This window comes from Lutjanus erythropterus, chromosome 17 (genome assembly GCF_056507025.1).
Source record: "Lutjanus erythropterus isolate fLutEry1 chromosome 17, fLutEry1.hap2, whole genome shotgun sequence".
In the NCBI taxonomy this organism is placed as follows: Eukaryota; Metazoa; Chordata; class Actinopteri; order Lutjaniformes; family Lutjanidae; genus Lutjanus; species Lutjanus erythropterus.
The window spans coordinates 9,536,946-9,556,038 of NC_139333.1; the positions used below are offsets into that span (position 1 = coordinate 9,536,946).

General features: G+C 39.3%; 1 protein-coding gene across 1 annotated transcript; it reads left to right on the forward strand.

The window, feature by feature from the left end:
• Positions 1-188: 188 nt before the first annotated feature.
• Positions 189-17,690, forward strand: sh3bp1 (SH3-domain binding protein 1). The gene is made up of 18 exons (XM_084741023.1): positions 189-468; positions 6,340-6,382; positions 6,681-6,785; positions 6,875-6,951; positions 7,894-8,005; positions 9,067-9,143; positions 9,256-9,343; positions 9,462-9,530; positions 9,635-9,725; positions 9,828-9,964; positions 11,307-11,418; positions 11,759-11,840; positions 11,921-12,001; positions 13,035-13,148; positions 13,618-13,715; positions 14,272-14,443; positions 15,251-15,594; positions 16,963-17,690. Exons 1-18 carry the CDS (start codon positions 419-421, stop codon positions 17,247-17,249), a joined length of 2,139 nt encoding a protein of 712 aa, XP_084597149.1. The 5' UTR covers positions 189-418; the 3' UTR covers positions 17,250-17,690.
• Positions 17,691-19,093: the final 1,403 nt, after the last annotated feature.

Genomic DNA, 19,093 nt, shown 5'->3' on the forward strand with positions numbered 1-19,093 from the left:
CATACAGTTGGAAGAAATTGTATTTTTTTTCTGGAACTAATAAAAAACAAATGCTCTGTCATTATACCTCCACACCGAGTCACCAAATGTTAAATCCTATTGTGACGGAGACCTGAAAAATCTCTCTTCCCCTCACAGCTTCATCAAGCTTCAACTTCATCTGTGCAACTTCCTCATTCGCTGCTTGTGTTAAGTGTGATGTGACTTAAGAGCTCCCTCCTGAAACAAGAACGAAAACTGACAGCCCAAACACGCACACAGAAGCAACAACCGCAGACGCCGAGGCCTCCGCTCCGCGCCTCCTGTCCCTGATGACAGCTGGACCCTCTGTGTGGACACTTTCGGAGCAGGATACCTTGCGAGGCTGAGCAGGGCTGAGGAGGTCAGGTAGAAAAGCCGGTTAGACTCCAGTGCCAGCATGCTCCGGCAGTCTCTGAGCATCCTGAAGCAGCTTGGCTCTACAGCAAAGTAAGTGCTTTGAAACTGTTGCGTCACACTCGCATGCACACTAAACCTTGTGTGAAGTTTGTGTGAACCCATGAGTGGCAAGTTTTGGTGTAGGATAATATTTTGGACTGATTATTTACACACGATCATGCCAGGGAATGGATAGATTTGAATTTCTTCGTAATCACATCAGGGTGACTATGACTTTTGAAAGAAAAAATAACAATCTTCTTCTCATAAATGAAAAGATTCATTCATAAGCAATAAAACACATTCTTCAAGGCAGTGCACTCTGAGGTTTTGCTTGACTGAATGCAATTTAATTTGGGTTTACATCAATATACTTGGATTTACTAAACTGAAATTCGTTTTTTGCTTAATTCTAAATCTGGATTTACTCGTTTTGAACCTAGTTTCTGATTAAAACTAATCCCAGATTAAATTAATGTAATCCAGTCAAAGTTTTCCTTGGAATTCTGGGTGTTAATGTTGAAATGGATCATCTCAGATATAAAAACTTTGAAGGATCATTTTATTTTCCTCAAATCCAGAAACTTTTAAGAACTTTCTCAGAGCCCAAAGCATCATTACCTGCCGTACTGGAGTCGTTTTCATTTCAGCTACATATTCCGCTTTGAGGAAACGTCGAATTCTGCTTTGGTTTTTTTATGTTCTCGTTTTCACAGTTGCAAACACTGTGTTGAAAAGTGTGTAAAAAAACTGGCGCTCACTCAGTTGCTGGTTCCTCTTTTGAGCAAAAGCGTGCTGTTTGGTTTTTGAGGGAAACCTCAGGCTCTTCAACGCATGAAAACCAGAGATTCAGCACAGTTGAGTGGAGAAAATGACAAAAGTTTGTGGTACACGCTGGCCACACACATTGTGAAGGTTGTTGGTACTCTGCTGTGGGATTCTTTCAACAATCTGATCATCAGAAAACCTTCACGTACCAAACAGGATGAACACCTCGAATCCTGTGTGTGACAGTCACTGACATTTGCAAATGAGTCAGGGACCAAATCACACCCACACCCTGTCTGGGGTTTTGGTATGAATGTGCCAGCGGCAGGGCTGAAGGTATGGGTGTGTGGGTTGGTATGATATAGGTTATTTCTGCAGGCACATTTCACACTCAGGACTGGTTAACAAAAGCCTTGTCCCCAGTTGGAAAAATGCTATTTTTGTTTTTTGCATCAGTGGTTAAGGATAGGTTAATGCTACAAGAAGTGGTTATGGGTAGGGTTTGGGTAAGTCTCTAGGACGTGAATGCAAGTCTATGTAATGTCCCCAAAAACGACAGAAGTAAACAAATGTGTGTGCGTGTGTGTGTGTGTGTGTGTGTGTGTGCAGGCCATGCAGCCTCTGTGCCTCTGACGCACTCTGGGTTAATAATAAACCTACACAGCATGCATCTGCAGCAGAGCAACGTGGGCTTCAACCACAGCAGCAGCAGCACTTCACCCAGCTCTCAGTTTGTACTCACACTTTGACCTTAGATGCGATGAACACACACGTACAAAATTAAGCTCACACGCAAAGTATTTACATCTACTGAACCTCAGTAGATGTAAATACCAGATTTATACCCCAAAGTCAATATTACATTGATTGCCACTGATACATAAATTCTTTATGTCACTGTGCTCAGGGTTATTGAACACTGAAGAAAACAGATGTACGGTATGAAGGCCCAGAGGTGCCATAAAAAAAGAATAAATCTGTGAAAGAATAAGACACTAAATGTGTAAGTATGAAGATAAATAGATAAAAGAATAAATAAATGTGTAAACATAAAGACAAATAGACTACTTAGAAGCATTTTCATTCATATTCATATCTATTTGTTCATATATTTCTGTCCTGGCCTATTTATTTATATGTTTTAATATATATTTATTTATGTATTTATTCATTTATTGCATATAAATTACTTTATTTTTTCATGAGATTACATGAATCATGCCAGGATTCATGTATGCAAGAAGTGACCTTTCCAAAGTCCCGCCCCTTTTCTTTCTGTGCTCCAATGACCATTGAGCCGCATCGGTCCCTCTGTAAACTTTCTTCTTGCTTTTTTTTCCAGATGATATGTGATATGTGATATGTGCTGGGCTCGTCTGTGTTGAAAAGGAAAAGCAAATTTTGAAGATGTAAAAGGTGTTGCTGGGGGAACTATAAATGTCACATATATTCACACATTCAGTCGGCTAATGTTTAGATAGCTAATTAGCTAGTATTTTGCTGTCATTAGCTAACTTAAGACCCTTTAACCCTTTATGTCATTTTACAGGAACAGGAGAAAGTTTGCTCACCTATTATTGGAGCACAGAGCAAAAAGGGGTGGGTCTTAAAAAGGGTCCTCTGACTACTCCATGTGGGCAGGAGGGCCAATCCGAAGCCAGATAACTAACATCTTAGCCCTTCAAGGAACTGCAAAAGCAACAGGGAAAAGGAAAAACAACAATTTTCACATTTCTTAATTCACTCATTTATTCTTTTATTTATTCCTCTTTATAATTCCACATTTATTTTCTTCTTATTGTTTTCTTGTATTTATTTATTCTTTTTTTTATGGCAGCCCTATGACTCCATCCAGACATTCACACCTCCACAGACACTTTTACTTTGCAGAGAAAGCACACAGCCCGTCAGCTCACATGTTATTTTGTCATTTCACTCTTTGTGGAATAATCTTTTTTTTTTCTGCCTCAAAAGAAAAACTTGAAATGAGAGTCAGAGATTTAAAAAAAAAAGGGAACTGGTGAGTGGTTCAAACACCTTGGGGAATCTTCTCTGTTTGTTTTGAAACGAAAGAAGAAACCTCACCTTGGAGGTGCAGAAGCTCATCTGACCTCTTTTCGAACTGGGCTGGGTTTCCTTTTTGGTCGTGTGGCACAAGCTTGAAGATGTTCTCAAAGCTGCAGAGGAGTTTGTTGTGTTTCACCTCTCTGTTCGCCTCCTTCCCTCTTTTTTCAAAGGCATAATGTGCAACAGTTTCCCAAAAAACAACGTATAGACTAATATAAACATAGTTCCTCTAAGTCATCACTTTTGACCCTCTGCCTTTACTTCCTTATTTTATAATGGTGCAAACGCTCAAGATTACAGCCCACAACATACTGCGTAATTACTCCAGAGTTACAGCCTAATTATTATTTCTTTTTTTTACCAGCACAACACCTACCAACATATATGTAGGTACCAGGTTACAAGATGGAGTAAGGTGGTAACAATTTGGGATTTTACAAAGAAATTGAACTGTAGTTATTTTTTTTTAACTACTTGGGTACCTATTCTGTTATTCCAGGGTAACTATGACCTACTGAGCAATTATCTGTATGTTTGGATAGTAACTATAGGATATATTTATATTCTAAAGGACGTTTTACATATATTTACACAGCATTAGAAGGACTTAGAAGAGGTACCCAGTAGTTAAAAAACAACTACAGTATAATTTCTTTGTAAAATCCTGAATATTTAGCCCCTTATTCCATTTTGTTACCCAGTACCTACATATATGTGCTGGTACAACATTATTTTTAAAAATCTAAAGCATTACTCTGATGTTTTGCTGTGCAGCGTGCAGGCTTTGAGGTCGGCTCTATAAAAACATAGTGACAAACTGTTACATCGCTGCCTCTCTTTCCTGTGCTGAGAGCTGCAGAAAGAGTTTTACACACATATATACACACAGGCAGAGCAGACCGAAGATAGTTTCTACTGTAGTCACACATAGTCTGGCGGTATTTGTTTTTTGACCTAATTCACAGTCTTTGTCTTTTGCCATCTCTTGCAAACAATGTTGCAGATTCTACCTGTAAACGGTTGCGTGTCTCTGAGGTTTTGGTGTTTGAGCCCCTCCCTGCTCTCACAGAGCTGGCACTGAAATCAAACCACAGCTGCAGCCCTCACACTCCAGCTTTAGGTTGTTGGCGTCAAGTCTCTCAGCAGTAAGGCCTAAAAATGTCCTAATTTGTCAGCCAGCGGACATATTGACAGTTCGAGCGGAGGAAGTGTACTTGAATTTTAAACTGCAAAGCTCCATGTACATTACAACATTACTTTTACATTTTACCAAAATGGTTAAGGATGCTAGAAAATTATTTTTCTGATCTTATTTCTACACATCAACACTACTCTAGAGTTTTATTTAAAACTGTTGATCAGTTGGTAAATCCCCCACCCCGCCCCCAATGAAGGTTACCAATGACCTTTTAATGGCTGCGGACAATGATAATTGGTTCTTAGCTCTGCCTTCAACACGACTGATCACAACATCCTCTTAGACAGACCATGGCATGTGTCGAGTATGGTGTCCCTCAGGGATTCAGTCTTATTTTCTTTTTTATATGCTTCTTCCCGGGCACATTATCCACTGACATGGTGTGTCTAATCATTTTTATGCGGATGATTCACAGATGTACCCACCTGTGAGATCCACAGACCCTGGTATGCTGGATTCACTGAATGACTGCCTGGCCAAAGTTAAAAAGTGGATGTCAAACAGTGTGCGTGGTTTGATGATAATCTAAGTTCTGAACACTACAAAGCTTGTGCAATCATGTTTTTATCATCTCAGAAATATTTCAAAAATACGTTCAATACTATGTTTTAAAGACACAGACACGCCTTCTTCTCGTCACGCCTGGATTTCTACCTGTCTGAACCAAAAATCTAGGAAACATGATCATATCGCTCTTGTTTTAGCGTCGTTACATTGACTACCAGTATGTTTGAGAATAGACTTTAAGATTTAAGCAGAGAGCACGGCTGTGCTTGCAGTGATTTTATTTTAATGCCGTCATCTCTAAATCACAAGTTGACTATTTCATTATGTCAAGAGAACAAGCTTTGATAACAAGATGCTGTTTGGACCATGTACTGTGGGGTGGGCCTGCAAATCTCACAGCAAACTGGATGCCTCTAATACTGTGTTCATCTCTGCCATTACAGGAGGATTTATTTGAGCAGCTGCTGACTGAAGCAGAGAGACTGACTTACTGCTCAGTCACTCCTTATGAAGAGTTGTTTTCTTGTTATAAATCATCATGTTATCTCAAGAAATCTTACTTTTTTCCCCAAGATAAAAATAATTGACTTGAGAAGCCAAGATAACATCTTTAAAAAAAAATGTTGGTACGGTCATTCTCAGCTTCTGTAAATTGGTGTGAAAATAGTTCTAATTTTAAGTACATACTCATTTTATGACTTTGTATATTTTATTTTAAGTGAGTTTTGAAGAAAGAAAATTCCCCTTTAAGTACAGTATCTAATTTCAAATTGCCGTCTTGTGTCGTGTTTTGTCCATCCGGGGCTGTAATGATATCAGATTTTCACCATGGCCAAAAGAATTCATGGTAACGATAGAAATTGCACTATGTACAGAGAAATCAGTCAAATTCATCCTTATTTATTGGGCATTTTATCTAATTTTTGGCAAATGAGTCACACTCAAAATACAAGTGTCATCAATATTTCTTTTTTTTTTTCAGTATTATTGTTACATCAGTAGTGGTATATTGCAAGAGTCCATGTCCAAAAACCAAAGATTTTTACTTTATGACAATATGAAACAGAGCAAAAGCAGCAAATCCTCACATCTGAAAAGCAGCAAATGTTTTGACATTTTGTCTTGATATATGATAGATATTTAACAAACAGTAGACTAATCGATTAGTTGAGTTCGACATAACAAAATGAAAAAAAAGTTAGACATCAAAATGATCCTCGGATTAACTGCTAATGAATACAGATGTAAATTGCAGCACTAAATTATAATAATGATATTTAAATATCAAAATTGTTGTTGGATCATTTTTGATTTTCAGCTTTTTTCTAGTCGTAGTTGTTTACCTGTATATTCACTAACCAGCCCAACATACACTTCTGCAGGTCACAAGATGCCACTGAACTTCTACATGAGGACCTGGTTTTGGTGAGAAGAGCTTATTAATTAAGCATTAATTACTTTATTGCTGTAGCTGTACTTTGTTGCATTTGAATTCAAACTTTATTGTTCCATGAGCTTTAGAATATACACCAATCATTATTGAGTGAAACTTACAGCACACCTCATATTTGATATGATTGATTTTGCAGTACCTAGTTTATAAAGGAAATCATCTTTTGCATTCATGACATTAGAAAAGGGACCAGAAGCACGACTTAAACAGACGCTGACATGTGCACAAGCTTTGTTGCCAGTAAACAGATGACATTGTTTGTAAATGAAGGTGGAGCAGCGGGTGGAACCGGCCAAGAAGGCGGCTCAGGTCCTTCACAAGAAGCTGCAGGCCTGCATGCAGAGTCAGGCAGGGCTGGACGCCGAGAGACGAATGGTACTGAAACAACTGTAGTCACGACGGCGAGTCTGACAAAACATCTGATTGGTTGCTGGGAGGTGTTACATCTGCTTGTGTGTCCACAGAAAAAACTCCCCCTGATGCTGCTGTCCATCAGCATGGCCGAAAGCCTCAAAGACTTTGATGCAGAGTCCTCTATCAGGTGACAGGTTTGATCCATGCGTCCGTCCACCCGTGCTCTTGACAAACAGTCCTGTTGTCATGTGAAAGCCTCATGACTTCAGTACGGTGGTTTTCAGTTCTGGGTGAAAAAGAAAGAGGATCCCTCACACTCTATAGCTTGTGACTAGAAGTCTACTCGTATATTTTATTTATAGCTTTGAAGCTCTGACAGCGTCACCTATTAATGGAGCATATGTGTACAAGTGACAAAATATAGTCTACAGTAGTTAGGCTATAAATCAGTCTTTTTTCCTCATAAGACAACTGGCCAAAACTGGTGTCAATATGTCCTTTTAATAGACATTCAAGGTACTCAACTGGTACACTGCTAGTCAGGTGGGGAAGGTTGTGGCCCACTGAGAGAACAGGTGGATGCCACATGACAGGGAACAGACATAGACCGTAGGGCTGAGGCAGGGTCGGTCGGTCTTTGCCTCAATGCTGATCATTCAACACAGCGTGAGAAGTGACTAAGCGTGCGCAAACCTATTAAAGGTGCCTCAAAGGTAGTTTTAAGGAGCAAGCTGTAGCAAAAGGAGCAGACCAGACTTTTAAAACAGCTATTCTGATTAGTTTTACTGGAGTATCTGTCATCCTGAGAAGAAATTATTTATAAATACATTTTAAAATAAAATAAAATTCATAAAATTTTAATTATGAATATAACAAAATTCCTTATCAGTTAGATAGAATTGTCATGCAATCTCAAATTTTCTTCTTTCTTCTCCCTACCCTGAGCACACATCACTGTAATCTTGTTGCACGCTCTCCACACTGTGCTAGATCCTCCTGTTCGTTTGTATCCGATCCATATATTGTTTTAAATCTTGAAGATGTGTTTTTATACTTTCTAGTCCTGACATCCATCTGAAAAAAATATATGTACTGCAAGAAGTTACTTGACCATCTATGTGTGTGTCAGGAGGGTGTTGGAGATGTGCTGTTTCATGGAGAAGATGCTGGCCAGCATGCTGGCAGACTTTGAGATGATGGTGGAGAAAGCAGTCCTGGAGCCACTCAACAAGCTCAGCGAGGTGAGACCAGTGGCATGTGCTGCATGTGCTTTAAGTGAAACTAATGTTATATTTCTGATCACGGCGCTTCATGCAACCACAGCTGCTCTGCATCTGTAAATAGATATGAAAGTTTTCTGGTTCTGTGTCACACAGTTCAAGCTCTACAAGGGTGATATTTATTGCCTTGGTTTTGTATAAGATTGCGTGGTGCTGTTGGGGTTTTGTCTAATTTTTTCCATCCTCAGGATATGCTCATCAACAGTTGTGCCAGTATGCACGTGCGATTGTATAATTGTTAATAATTTCTGTCCCTGTGTGTTGCCTGAATAAATGAACAGACGACAAGCTGTAGCTGAATAGAAATTAAATAACCATCCATCCATCTGCTGTACCCTGCCAGCTGACTTTACTGGTTAGGTACACCCTGGATGGGCTGCCAGTCTGTCATAAGGTTGACACATAGAGACAGGAAACCTGTGCAAACATAGGGAGAGCATGCAAACTGCACACCGAAAGGCCTCACCCAACATAAATAAAAGGTCCAATGTGTTTTTTTTTTTTTTTCAAATGGGCTAGTTGCAATTATTCTTTCATGGGACAGCCAATGGCAATAGTGGAAGCAACTTCTTCCTCTGGAAACAGCTGATCGTGATGTGAGTTAAATGTTGTCTACATCAGAACTTATTTAGATAAATGTGTTCCCATCTCCCATTAAGGGCAATGACTTTTTCAAAAAAGGCAAAATCTGCCTCAAGTGAACATAATTTTTAAAAAAAGTTTGTGATAAGTCAAACTAATACTTCAAGTTATGCATAAAAAGATGATGATGGAAACAGGGCTACCAGCTCTAGAGATGTCCTTTTGCATATTTTATGGCTAGAATACCACACGCCTGGAAGGGGAGGGTGAAGCGAGTGGTATTTAGTTGGTTACAATCTGCAACCTCAATGCTAGATTCTACACACTGGGACTTTAGATAGCAAAATTAATTAATAAATTGATTCATATTAAGTTGAATCAATTAAAATTCCCCCAGTATTTTTACTTACTTTACTTGTATTCTCTTTTTTTCCCTCTAGGAAGATTTACCAGAGATTCTCAAGAACAAGAAACAGTTTGCAAAGCTCACAACAGACTGGAACAACGCAAGAATCAGGTAAATTACACAACTTCAGTCAGAGCTACGTGTATCACAATTTTTCCACCAACGAAGAAGCTTATACAAATTTTTTACAACTTTCTGTGTATGTGTGTGACTGTATGATCAGGAGCCAAACCAGCACTGGTCCCCAGGCAAAGCAGGACGGGCTCAGGGAGGATGTGGAAGAAGCTTGGAGGAGGTTGGAGAGCATCAAGGTACCAGTGTTTCCTTCTACAAACCACCTGGGCTGCAGCGAGCATCCACCAGGTACTGAACCTGGAGTCAGAAGGACAGCCTTGACCTCTGATCCCTCTCTTTTCTCTGTCTCTGTAGGATCAGTACTCTGCAGATCTGTATCACTTTGCAACTAAAGAAGATGACTATGCAAACTACTTCATCCGTGTGAGTTGCAGTTGTGATGGTTTGAACTTTTTTCTACTAAGTAGTAATTTCACTGAACGGAAAGAATGCACAAAGCAAATTTCTCTTTCACTTTTCTCTTATAGCTTCTTGAGCTGCAAGCAGAATACCACAAAAATTCCCACGAGTTCCTGAACAAAAACATCAGTGAACTCAAGGAGAATCACAGTCAAAAAGGTGAAGTCGGTTGGTTTGCACCAGTCTAATTTTTTTTTTTGCACTGTCATGTGTTCTGTCTACATGTTCTTATTTCCTCTGTGTTCTTATCTGATTCTGCAGGGCCACCGCTCAGCCTCTCGAGCCAGAAGGTCTACGGGGAGCCTCTGCTCTCTCATCTGTCTAAAAGCGACAGAGAAATTGCTGCTCCCATCCAGGAGTGTATTCACATGCTGCTGAGAACGGGCATGAGAGAGGAGGTAGGACAGGATGATATGCATGTCAATTCTGCTGCTCTGTACCTACAGTTACCTTTTAGTTTACTCCACCGCCGTTTCCTCCACACCATCCTATCAGTGCATACAGATCTGTTTGAGTCCAGTCTGTAGACCACATTCATATCTCGGACTTTTCTAGTGTTATTTTGACTTTTCTTATTCTCAGGTACTGATGCATGTTGATGACTTTGTCCCTTTTGGGATATTTATTAATGCTAGATTTATTTCCTCTTTAGCACTGCAAAGAAATTTTACCTGTAGAATCCAGAATGTTTATGGTCCTTGAATAGGCAGATTCTATTACTACCAAGGTGTGAGCCAATAATGCTATTTGCACTCAGGATGGACTAGCCAATCTGTCTATTTACACCAGCATGGCAGAAACAAACCAAGAACATTTCCCAAACCTAACCGAGTAGTTTTGTTTTGTAAACTTGACCAAACTGCAGCTGGAGTTGAAAACAAAAAATGATCATTTAAAATTAAATAATAAAATAAGATAGGCTAAAAATTGAGGCATGTCAAGAGAAGGGGAAGTCCCGTGTTTAATCCATTAGTCCACCACATCCTATCTACAGGGTCTTTCTCACTATTTAGCCCGGCCCCCAAGCTAAACTTATAAATAGTCATGCAGATGGTTGCAAAAAGACATATGTTAAAAATATGGGACTGGCTATTTTGTATGTAGATACACATCAGTTCATCATTATGAAATGACTTAGACATTATGCACTAAAGCATGCACAATGTTAACCATGATAACATCTTAGTTCAGCATGTTAGCATACCACCTTACTAATTAACATTAAACGTACAAAAAGTACAGCTAAAGCCGACTGAAATGTTATTAGTTTTGCAAGTAGGCCAATTTAGTGATAAGCCTAAATATTGGTTACATGGATGTGGATATATTGGACAAATTAAAATGAACAACATGAAATTCCGTATCAATTTTAATGGAAATCCATCTAATAGTTGGTAAGACAGTCTGGTCTAAAGTGGTGGACAAACAAACCAACGACTGACTCCTATATCAACTTGACTTGTTCATTTGACATGTAATCAGTTGAGGGGACAGAACATTTAGCATCTTTGCTTCAGGAATATGAAGAATGTGCAGATGCTAAGGCAAATTAATATTTATAGTTTGTTTAGTGTTTTTGACCAGCACTGCTCTGCTTTCAATCTGCCTTTTTTGCATCTGGCCAAGACTAAAACCCCACCAAACCTGGTCTCGGATTTGACTTTAATTCAGCACAGCTGATTCCCTAGTCTATACTGTATCTAATTTATTGTTGTCTCGGTCGTCTTCCTCCTTCCTCAGGGTCTGTTTCGTCTGGCGGCGGCAGCCTCGGTAGTGAAAAGGCTGAAGACCTGTTTGGATCAAGAGGCAGTCGACTACGGCGAGTTCAGCATGGACCCACATGCTGTAGCTGGTAATTATGTGTCTGTTTCTTTTTCCTTTTTATTTCCTCTTAGTGGAGTTTAAGTTTCTGTTGTAGACACTGATCTACCCAGTTCCTCTTCTGTTTGCTCCAAATACAGCCCCGGTTGCAGCTTCCAGTAACGTAAACTGCACAATTTCCTGTGTGCTACAGAATTTTTAGAACAGTTATGTAAAAGCTTTCATGGCAACAGTGACAGAAAATAGCCAATATCATCACAACTTCATGAGTTATTAGTTATAATTATTATATATCTATCAACAAAAAAATTAATTTATTAAGTTTTTTAATTGCAACCTCTGATGATTTCTCTCTGAATGTGTTCTGACAGGAGCTTTGAAGTGCTACCTGCGAGAACTACCCGAACCTCTAATGACCTTTGACCTCTACAATGACTGGTTTAAAGCAGCAGGGTGTGTATGATCCACACTTATTTCTCACGCTAATGTGGTTTCAAGCCCGTTTCTTGAGTTTAATTTCTTTTTTTCCACAGGGACAAAGACTTGACAGAGAAGCTGGAGCAGTTCAGAGTACTTCTGAAGAAACTGCCACCAGAAAACTACAACAACCTCAGGTGTGTAGTCATCGTGTACATTCTTTTGCTACTGAATCACATTATGATCAAACATCAAATGTACATGTCACTTGGGTGAAAACTTATCTCAAAAGGATCAGCATTTCTGGAATAAAGAAGGACATCATCATATTCAACTTAACTGGATTGTATTTTTAGCCACACTAGCAGCTTTATAAAAAGGAATCCTGCCCCGACCGTCAGTCCACCTTTTTGGTACAGACTGTCTCAGCAATATTATACACATATTCATATTCACTTGAGAATGAAATGTACTGACTTTGGTGGGAGCGCCACCTTGAGGTTGATTTTTAGTGAACTACTACAGGACACCTGGTACAAAGTACACCCCAAAAACAGTCACAGTTTGGTTACGTTTTGCCACCACAACTACATGGTCAAGTTTATGTACAAAAATAACTTTGGGAGGTTTAGGGAAACATTATGGTTTGGGTTAAAAAAAAAAAAGTTCTTCAATCCAGGAAGTTATTTCAGGGGTTGTGTCCTGTAGTAAAATGGGTCTGTCTTGTAGTCTGAGGTGGCAGATAGACCCCATATTGTGCCAACAAACTGGCACATGTTGGAGGTCCAACTAGTTGGGAAATGTTAGCATGCTTACTGATTAGCAAATGTTAACATTCAAATAAATCCACAACTGTTTGCATCCCAACAAACTGGCAAATGTCAGTATTAAACAAATTGGCAAATGCTAACACTCTAAACTAAGATGCTGAGCTTGGTGAACAATATATCTGGTAAACATCAGCATGTTAACATTGTCATTGTGAGCATGCTGATGTGCAACACTCTTCCTTAGTACAGCCTCGCAGAGCTGCTAGCATAACATTTTGATATATCAGTTTTATCTGATAACATTAATATGTTATCTAGTGGGTACTTTTATCCTTTTCTGTGACATTTTAGACCCACTAAAGTACGACCTTTTCCAATAGCTTTTAGCCAGCCTTATAGCTTCTGCCTCATTTATTTCCTGTGTTTACCTTACTTGTTTTCTCCTCTTTCTCCCTGTCAGGTACCTGGTCCAGTTCTTGTCTCTGTTGTCTGAGCAGCAGGCCATAAACAAGATGACGCCCAGTAACATCGCCATCGTCCTGGGGCCCAACCTGCTCTGGCCACGAGCTGAAGGGTGCGTAGTGAGTCTTTTTAACCTCGCATGCACTACTATACTCCATTCACACATGTCCCCCGTCCTGCCTGACCTTCCTCTTTCATCATATTTATGTCCTAATATGACAGGATCAGTGAAATATTTCATAAACCAGACCAGCTGGTCACATGAAACTGAACCACAACATCCTGTTAGCAGATAAACTATGAAAGGTTGTTCACTAGGCTGACACTTTCATTGCAGCGAAGATTGGTTTTGTGCGTTAATCTTCAGGAAGAGATTGCATAAATACTCTCACTGGTTAATAGTTTTTTATAGCTAAGCAGGCAACTGTTAACAACTTAGGTTTCCATGTAAGTGACACCCCGACTGAATTTGACAAATTACTTGTTACAAATGTGGTGACTTTGTGGTCTAAGTTAATGTCACCATATTGCACAGTCTGAGCCCTTGTCTGTGCCACATGTCTTTGTCTCTGCGTGTTTAGGGAAGCTGCTCTGTTCGACATGGCGTCAGCTTCTTCAGTCCAAGTGGTGACAGTCGTTGAGCCTCTCATTCAGTACAGCTCCAGCCTCTTCCCTGAAGGTACACACACACACACACACACACACACACACACACACACACACACACCAGACACTGATCTTGAGGTAACAGTGAAGTACACTTCAATAAAGTTTACAAAATGAAAATTAACAAATCTTACAGCATCCTTGGCCCGCCTAGGCTGCTGCCTCACCAACTCTAGAAACAGCTAATTTAAACTTTATTTGGAGTTTAAAATGAAAGTCGCTGCACCCACTGCAAAGAAAATGCTAACAGCTACTGTACTAAGTGCAGTCGGTCAAAGTTGAATCAGGAAGTCTATCTGACAGTTTGGGTTGTTTTACTTTGCCAAATACATTTAGCATACATGTGGGTTTAGTTAAAACCCCGCTGGTCATTTGACTGCTCCCCAGTTGAACTTCCTGTTAGCAATGTCAAATCTCAACAATGCAATTAATGTGTACAATGAGATTATTACCAGTGGGAACAACAGCAAAAACTAAACAAATAAGGCCCAAGTTGTAAAAATAAAATGCTGACTATTAATTTAGCACTCATAAATCTGATGTTTTTTCCCGTTCTTTTGTTTGGTCAGAGGTACCCTTTGAGATTCCAGAACTTCCTGAGATCCCAGATGGAAGCCTGCCAGCTCCTGTTGCCCAGTCTCTGATGTCGGAAAAGGACAAACTGAGCAGAACAATCTCCTCCTCTTCATCCACCACCTCCTCCTGCTCCTCTTATCACCTCCCTCTCTCAAAGACAAACAGGTACCTATTGCTCTGTGAGAGCAGAGTTCACAAAATGACTTAACAGTGCTGAATGACGTAACAGCTTAGGCTCTTAGGTTGCACCAACAATTAATTTTTAAACCCAATTAAATCGTGATTTAACTTTCAATTATGTTGGACCAAACTAGTTTAAAATGAAAGAAAGAAAGATTCAATTTAACCCTATCTTTAAACCTGCAGTTAGTTTTTACTCTAAGATTAAGTTTAATTGTGTTGCACCAAAACTTTAAAATTCAATTTAAAATGTGATCCAGTATTAACTTTAAATTTACACTTTAGGATGAGGTTTAACTTTTAAAATGGCTAAACTGCAGTATTTTGTTAACTGTTCAGCTAGCTAGCAAACAAATGTAAAATTAAAAGTAACCCCCCAACCCCCAACCTGCATACTTACTAGGTTCTGATATCACTTACATTTATTATTTATTTATTTTAATTTGTGTAAGCAACATTTCCATATTGATTAAAATCTATTGTAATTTTGGTTTACATCAATAAACTTGGTTTTGCACTTACTAAACAGAGATTACCCTTCGGTTTTGCAACAAAGCTCTGCTTAATTTTAAATCTGGATTTAGTCATTTTAAACTAGAACTAATCTTATATTGAATTAATCTTTGTTGTTGCCACTCAGTCTTAGATTATGATGTTAGAGGGTTAACGCTGCCCTAGGTTTGCAAACTAGCTGCTACAACTAGCAGCATGAGATGATTGTTTGGAATACTTGGACAGCATTCCAGTATTTTTACAAAAAAACATTAACTGTTGTCTGTTTCTTTCCATCAGCACAGCCTCGCAGGACAGCGGTGGCTACTTCCTGGTGAAATCTGGCTCTGTGAGTCGCAGTGGCACCTCCACATGGGGCAGCCCTGCGGCTGAGGCAGCAGCAGCAGCAGCCCATCAAAACACAACATCCAGCAGTTCGTCCTCCATCAGTCCTAGCCCCGTCCTGGCCTCCAGCGCTTCCGCTGTCTGTAGCTCAACAGCAAACCAGGGCCCAGCCCAGCCTTCGGGTCTGAGCAGGAGTCCCACCCAGAGGCAGTGTTCGGATCAGGGTCAGCTGGAGCCAATTTTGGAGGCACCTCCAGATTCTCCCAGAGCATTGGTGAAGATCGCCTCACCGTATAAACGTAAGTCCAAGTCCACTGTGCCTAATGGCTGGTCAAACCTCTGAAGTGTACACTATATTTAGAATGGTTTCAGTTTTTTATCATGCTGTCAGACAGCCTTTTCTGATGGGAATATATAACAGCAGTTTCCCATCACTGACAGTGAGTCAAAGCAGTGAAAGTTTTCCAAAAATAGAGTACACTTAAACAGATATTGCCTTATTTAGGTGGGGCTTTTTTTTTAAATGGCTAGAATACATTTTTCTGCTGAACTGTCCACAGTAGATTCTGTGCTGGTGCTACTGCTGCTTCTCCAAACTGGGGGCGTTTTGACCACAGTAGCTATAATAATACCGATAAGTACCTCATACAGCCCCACTTCAAATAATCCAAATTATCTCTAAGTGACTCAAAACATTTTTTTCTACAGTAGTAGCAGTCCTCATTCACTTACTGTTGTTTTTGAGCTGAGAGCACAAACTATTGTGTAATGTCCTGTGCAGATTCTTTACTTCAACCCTTTTCCTCTCGCAGAGTCAAAGTGGTGGCTTGTTAGGTCAAGCTGACAGAGTAAAATAAATCTACTGCTTTCGTTGTAACAACCAGGAAGTACACAGGAAACAGGAAGTCTCCGACCACTGACCAAAATATCAGTCTCTTGGGTCGTGCGTCATCTCTCACATTGTTGTAACAGCTTCACTTGGGGGTTGAGGCTGAAATACTTTCCCTTATTTTCCCTCAAGTTTCCTCATCCTGACATGTCTGTCTGACTACAAAATGGATTCACATGCACGTGTTCTACATCGACACCTTTGGTTGGCTACCGAATGTCACTTTTTTGATGAACAGATTGATTCCAAATTGTTCATCTTAATTTAATCAATGTTTGGGTTAATTTAATTCATTTTTTAGTTTTACATCAAATAGACTGCATCTAATATTTGTACATTTTCTCATCACACCTGTCTTTAAAACTCAGTTTAAATTGAAATGATTTAACCTTACTTATTAACCAGCTGCCACTGTGGCCACATGTGTTATAACCTGCCCACGAAGCACAGATGAAAATTCACTAGATAAGAGTAGATGTGATCACTTATGACTTCAACATTTCATTTGTAACAGGAAGGAATAGAATATTTCTTTTTCTCTGTATAATATGTCTCATGTACCACTGTTAGAATATAGTGACAGTTTCAGCAAATATGACAAACATTATTTTTTTATAAATATTACCTACTGAATCTTTAAATCCTGCTTTCTGAGAACATGTTTTGTCATTTTAGGGGTGCATCTTCCTGCTTATTTACAACCCTTTTCTTAATGTGGTCGCTCCCAGTTGGCTTCCATATAATTCCACTGTCTTTCTGTCCTTTTCTCATCCTCCAGCAAAAAGAACTTTCAACGTGACCAAAGCTAACCAAGCTAACGACCAGGTGACAGTGCAGTTCTCTAAGCCCAAACCCCCTGCACCTCCCAGGCTCCAAGCACCTCCACCCCCCACCACAGCCCCGGCGGATCCGGAAACAAGGACCGCGCCAATACCTGCACCCCGGGCTCAGCCGGGCAACCCCAAAAAGCCGTCTCATAAAAAGCCTGGACTCAGAGCCCCGAAATGCCCTCCACCTCTTCCTCCACCCTCACAGGCAAAAGAGGTTCCCTCTATAGCACAGTGAGAAAAATGACATACCCCTTAATCATGTAATTTTCTTGTTCACAAAGACAAACCTGTTTTGCCTTTATCAACTAAAGCGGTTTAATTTTTCACCTCGCTGCAGTGATGTATAGATGTACTCGAGGATGCCATGACATCACTGTTGGGTGTGGTTACAGATGCAACAAAGCACACTTCTAACCACACACATCTATACCTATAAGTGATACTGGCTGTGGTCAGAGGTGAAGCCTGAGATTTTCAGCCAGAGTGGATGTCCAACACTGTCCTTCAGCCTGCTGTTAAGTTATTTTTTAAAAAATACAAGGTTTTATTTTCTCTGTTGGCTACGAGCAGCTGATACACACGTGTATTTTGTGAAAAAAATTTACCCTTAGATGCATTTGCACTGTTCAATATTGTCAATCAGTTCTGTTCAATACCTTCCAGGAGTCAGTGACTCATTTTAAGTTGAAAAGTTGCATCTTGGTTAACATTTTTTCTAACGATGTTTCTGTAACCAATGTCACTTATTTATTCTTCAGTTATCAATGTCCTACATTTGTCAGAATGCAAAGTATGTACCGGAAAGCGAGTCTTTCTGGTAAAAAACCGACCAACCAACCAAACAAACAAAAAACAGCTACACAATAAATGAATCCAACACAGATTGCCAGTTGTCATGTTTTTAGGGTGGATTTTAACATAAATCTACAAAATAAAAGTATTTATGTGAGTAAATAAAGTATGGGAAGATTATTTCATGAACTTTGAGGCTGAACTGCGGTTATCTTTTACAGTTGTTAAATAGTGCTCCATCCAGTGGCTACTTTTCACAGTGGACTGCAGCTGTGGTGTGAATTTATGTCAGGGACAACATATTCCAGCAGTGATCATAGCTTTGCAACCACCTTTCTGGTCTACCTTTAAGGATTTTGGGTGGAATATTCCTTTAATGCAAGACACTACAGGTGAACCAGGTAAATATGTTTAACTAATGTATCACTGTGAAACTTCTCCACTTGATTTCTTTCATTAAGACATTTATTTTTTTGTCAGAGTTTTGAACTTTTATGTTAGATATTCAAATTAGGCTTCTGCTTAAATATGAAATAATTTGCCTACATTTTTCAAAATAGAGATCTGAACTAAAATAAATACCTAAATGAGTATTTTGGAGGTTTTCTTTTCCAGTAGCCTGAGGGAAGTCATGTTATGGAAGCAAAAATGTACAAGCATATGAAAGAGCAATATTTTGTGTCTTGCCTTAAACCAATTTGTTAAACCTGAAAAACTCTGTAAATAAACACAAATTCAACCTAACTAAAAACATCTTTATTGTCCATTTATATCATCATAGTATATCACTGGTACTGACTGCAGCATGTGGATGTGAATTGCACTATGTACTGCAGGTGCTCATACTGTAATTACATATTTATAGGAGGTCAGTCGATATCTTCATGTACATTTGTATAAAAGAACATATAAATGACAATTCTTCTATAAAAAGCAATACAGGAGTCAGACTTCATAATCATAAAAGGTGCACAGAGTATCTATATAAAAGGTCTGCAGCAAAAAATATATGGTTTAGGCTTTAGTTGCAACTAGCAAATCCTTGTCATATTCCCTCAGTCTATGTAGTTTAATAACTGAGATGTTTGGATTTCTCTGGGTTATTGAGGCCTGAGATTCCATATCTCTTATTTCCCTTCCCTTTTTTGTTTCGTCGTAGTGTTCCTGAGTGAAAGTTGACAAGAAATGGTAGTGAATGTTGTATAAATTGTTGTCATAAGATTACATATATTTTTCCAATCCCCACTTTCTCTCTGTGTTCTTATTAGTAACCAAGCAACGTATTAC

Coding starts and splice junctions, on each gene's coding strand:
- sh3bp1 (XM_084741023.1), top strand. CDS start 419: ATGCTCCGGCAGTCTCTGAGCATCCTGAAGCAGCTTGGCTCTACAGCA. Junction 11,419..11,758: donor GGACCCACATGCTGTAGCTG/GTAATTATGTGT, acceptor GTGTTCTGACAG/GAGCTTTGAAGTGCTACCTG. Junction 15,595..16,962: donor GATCGCCTCACCGTATAAAC/GTAAGTCCAAGT, acceptor CTCATCCTCCAG/CAAAAAGAACTTTCAACGTG.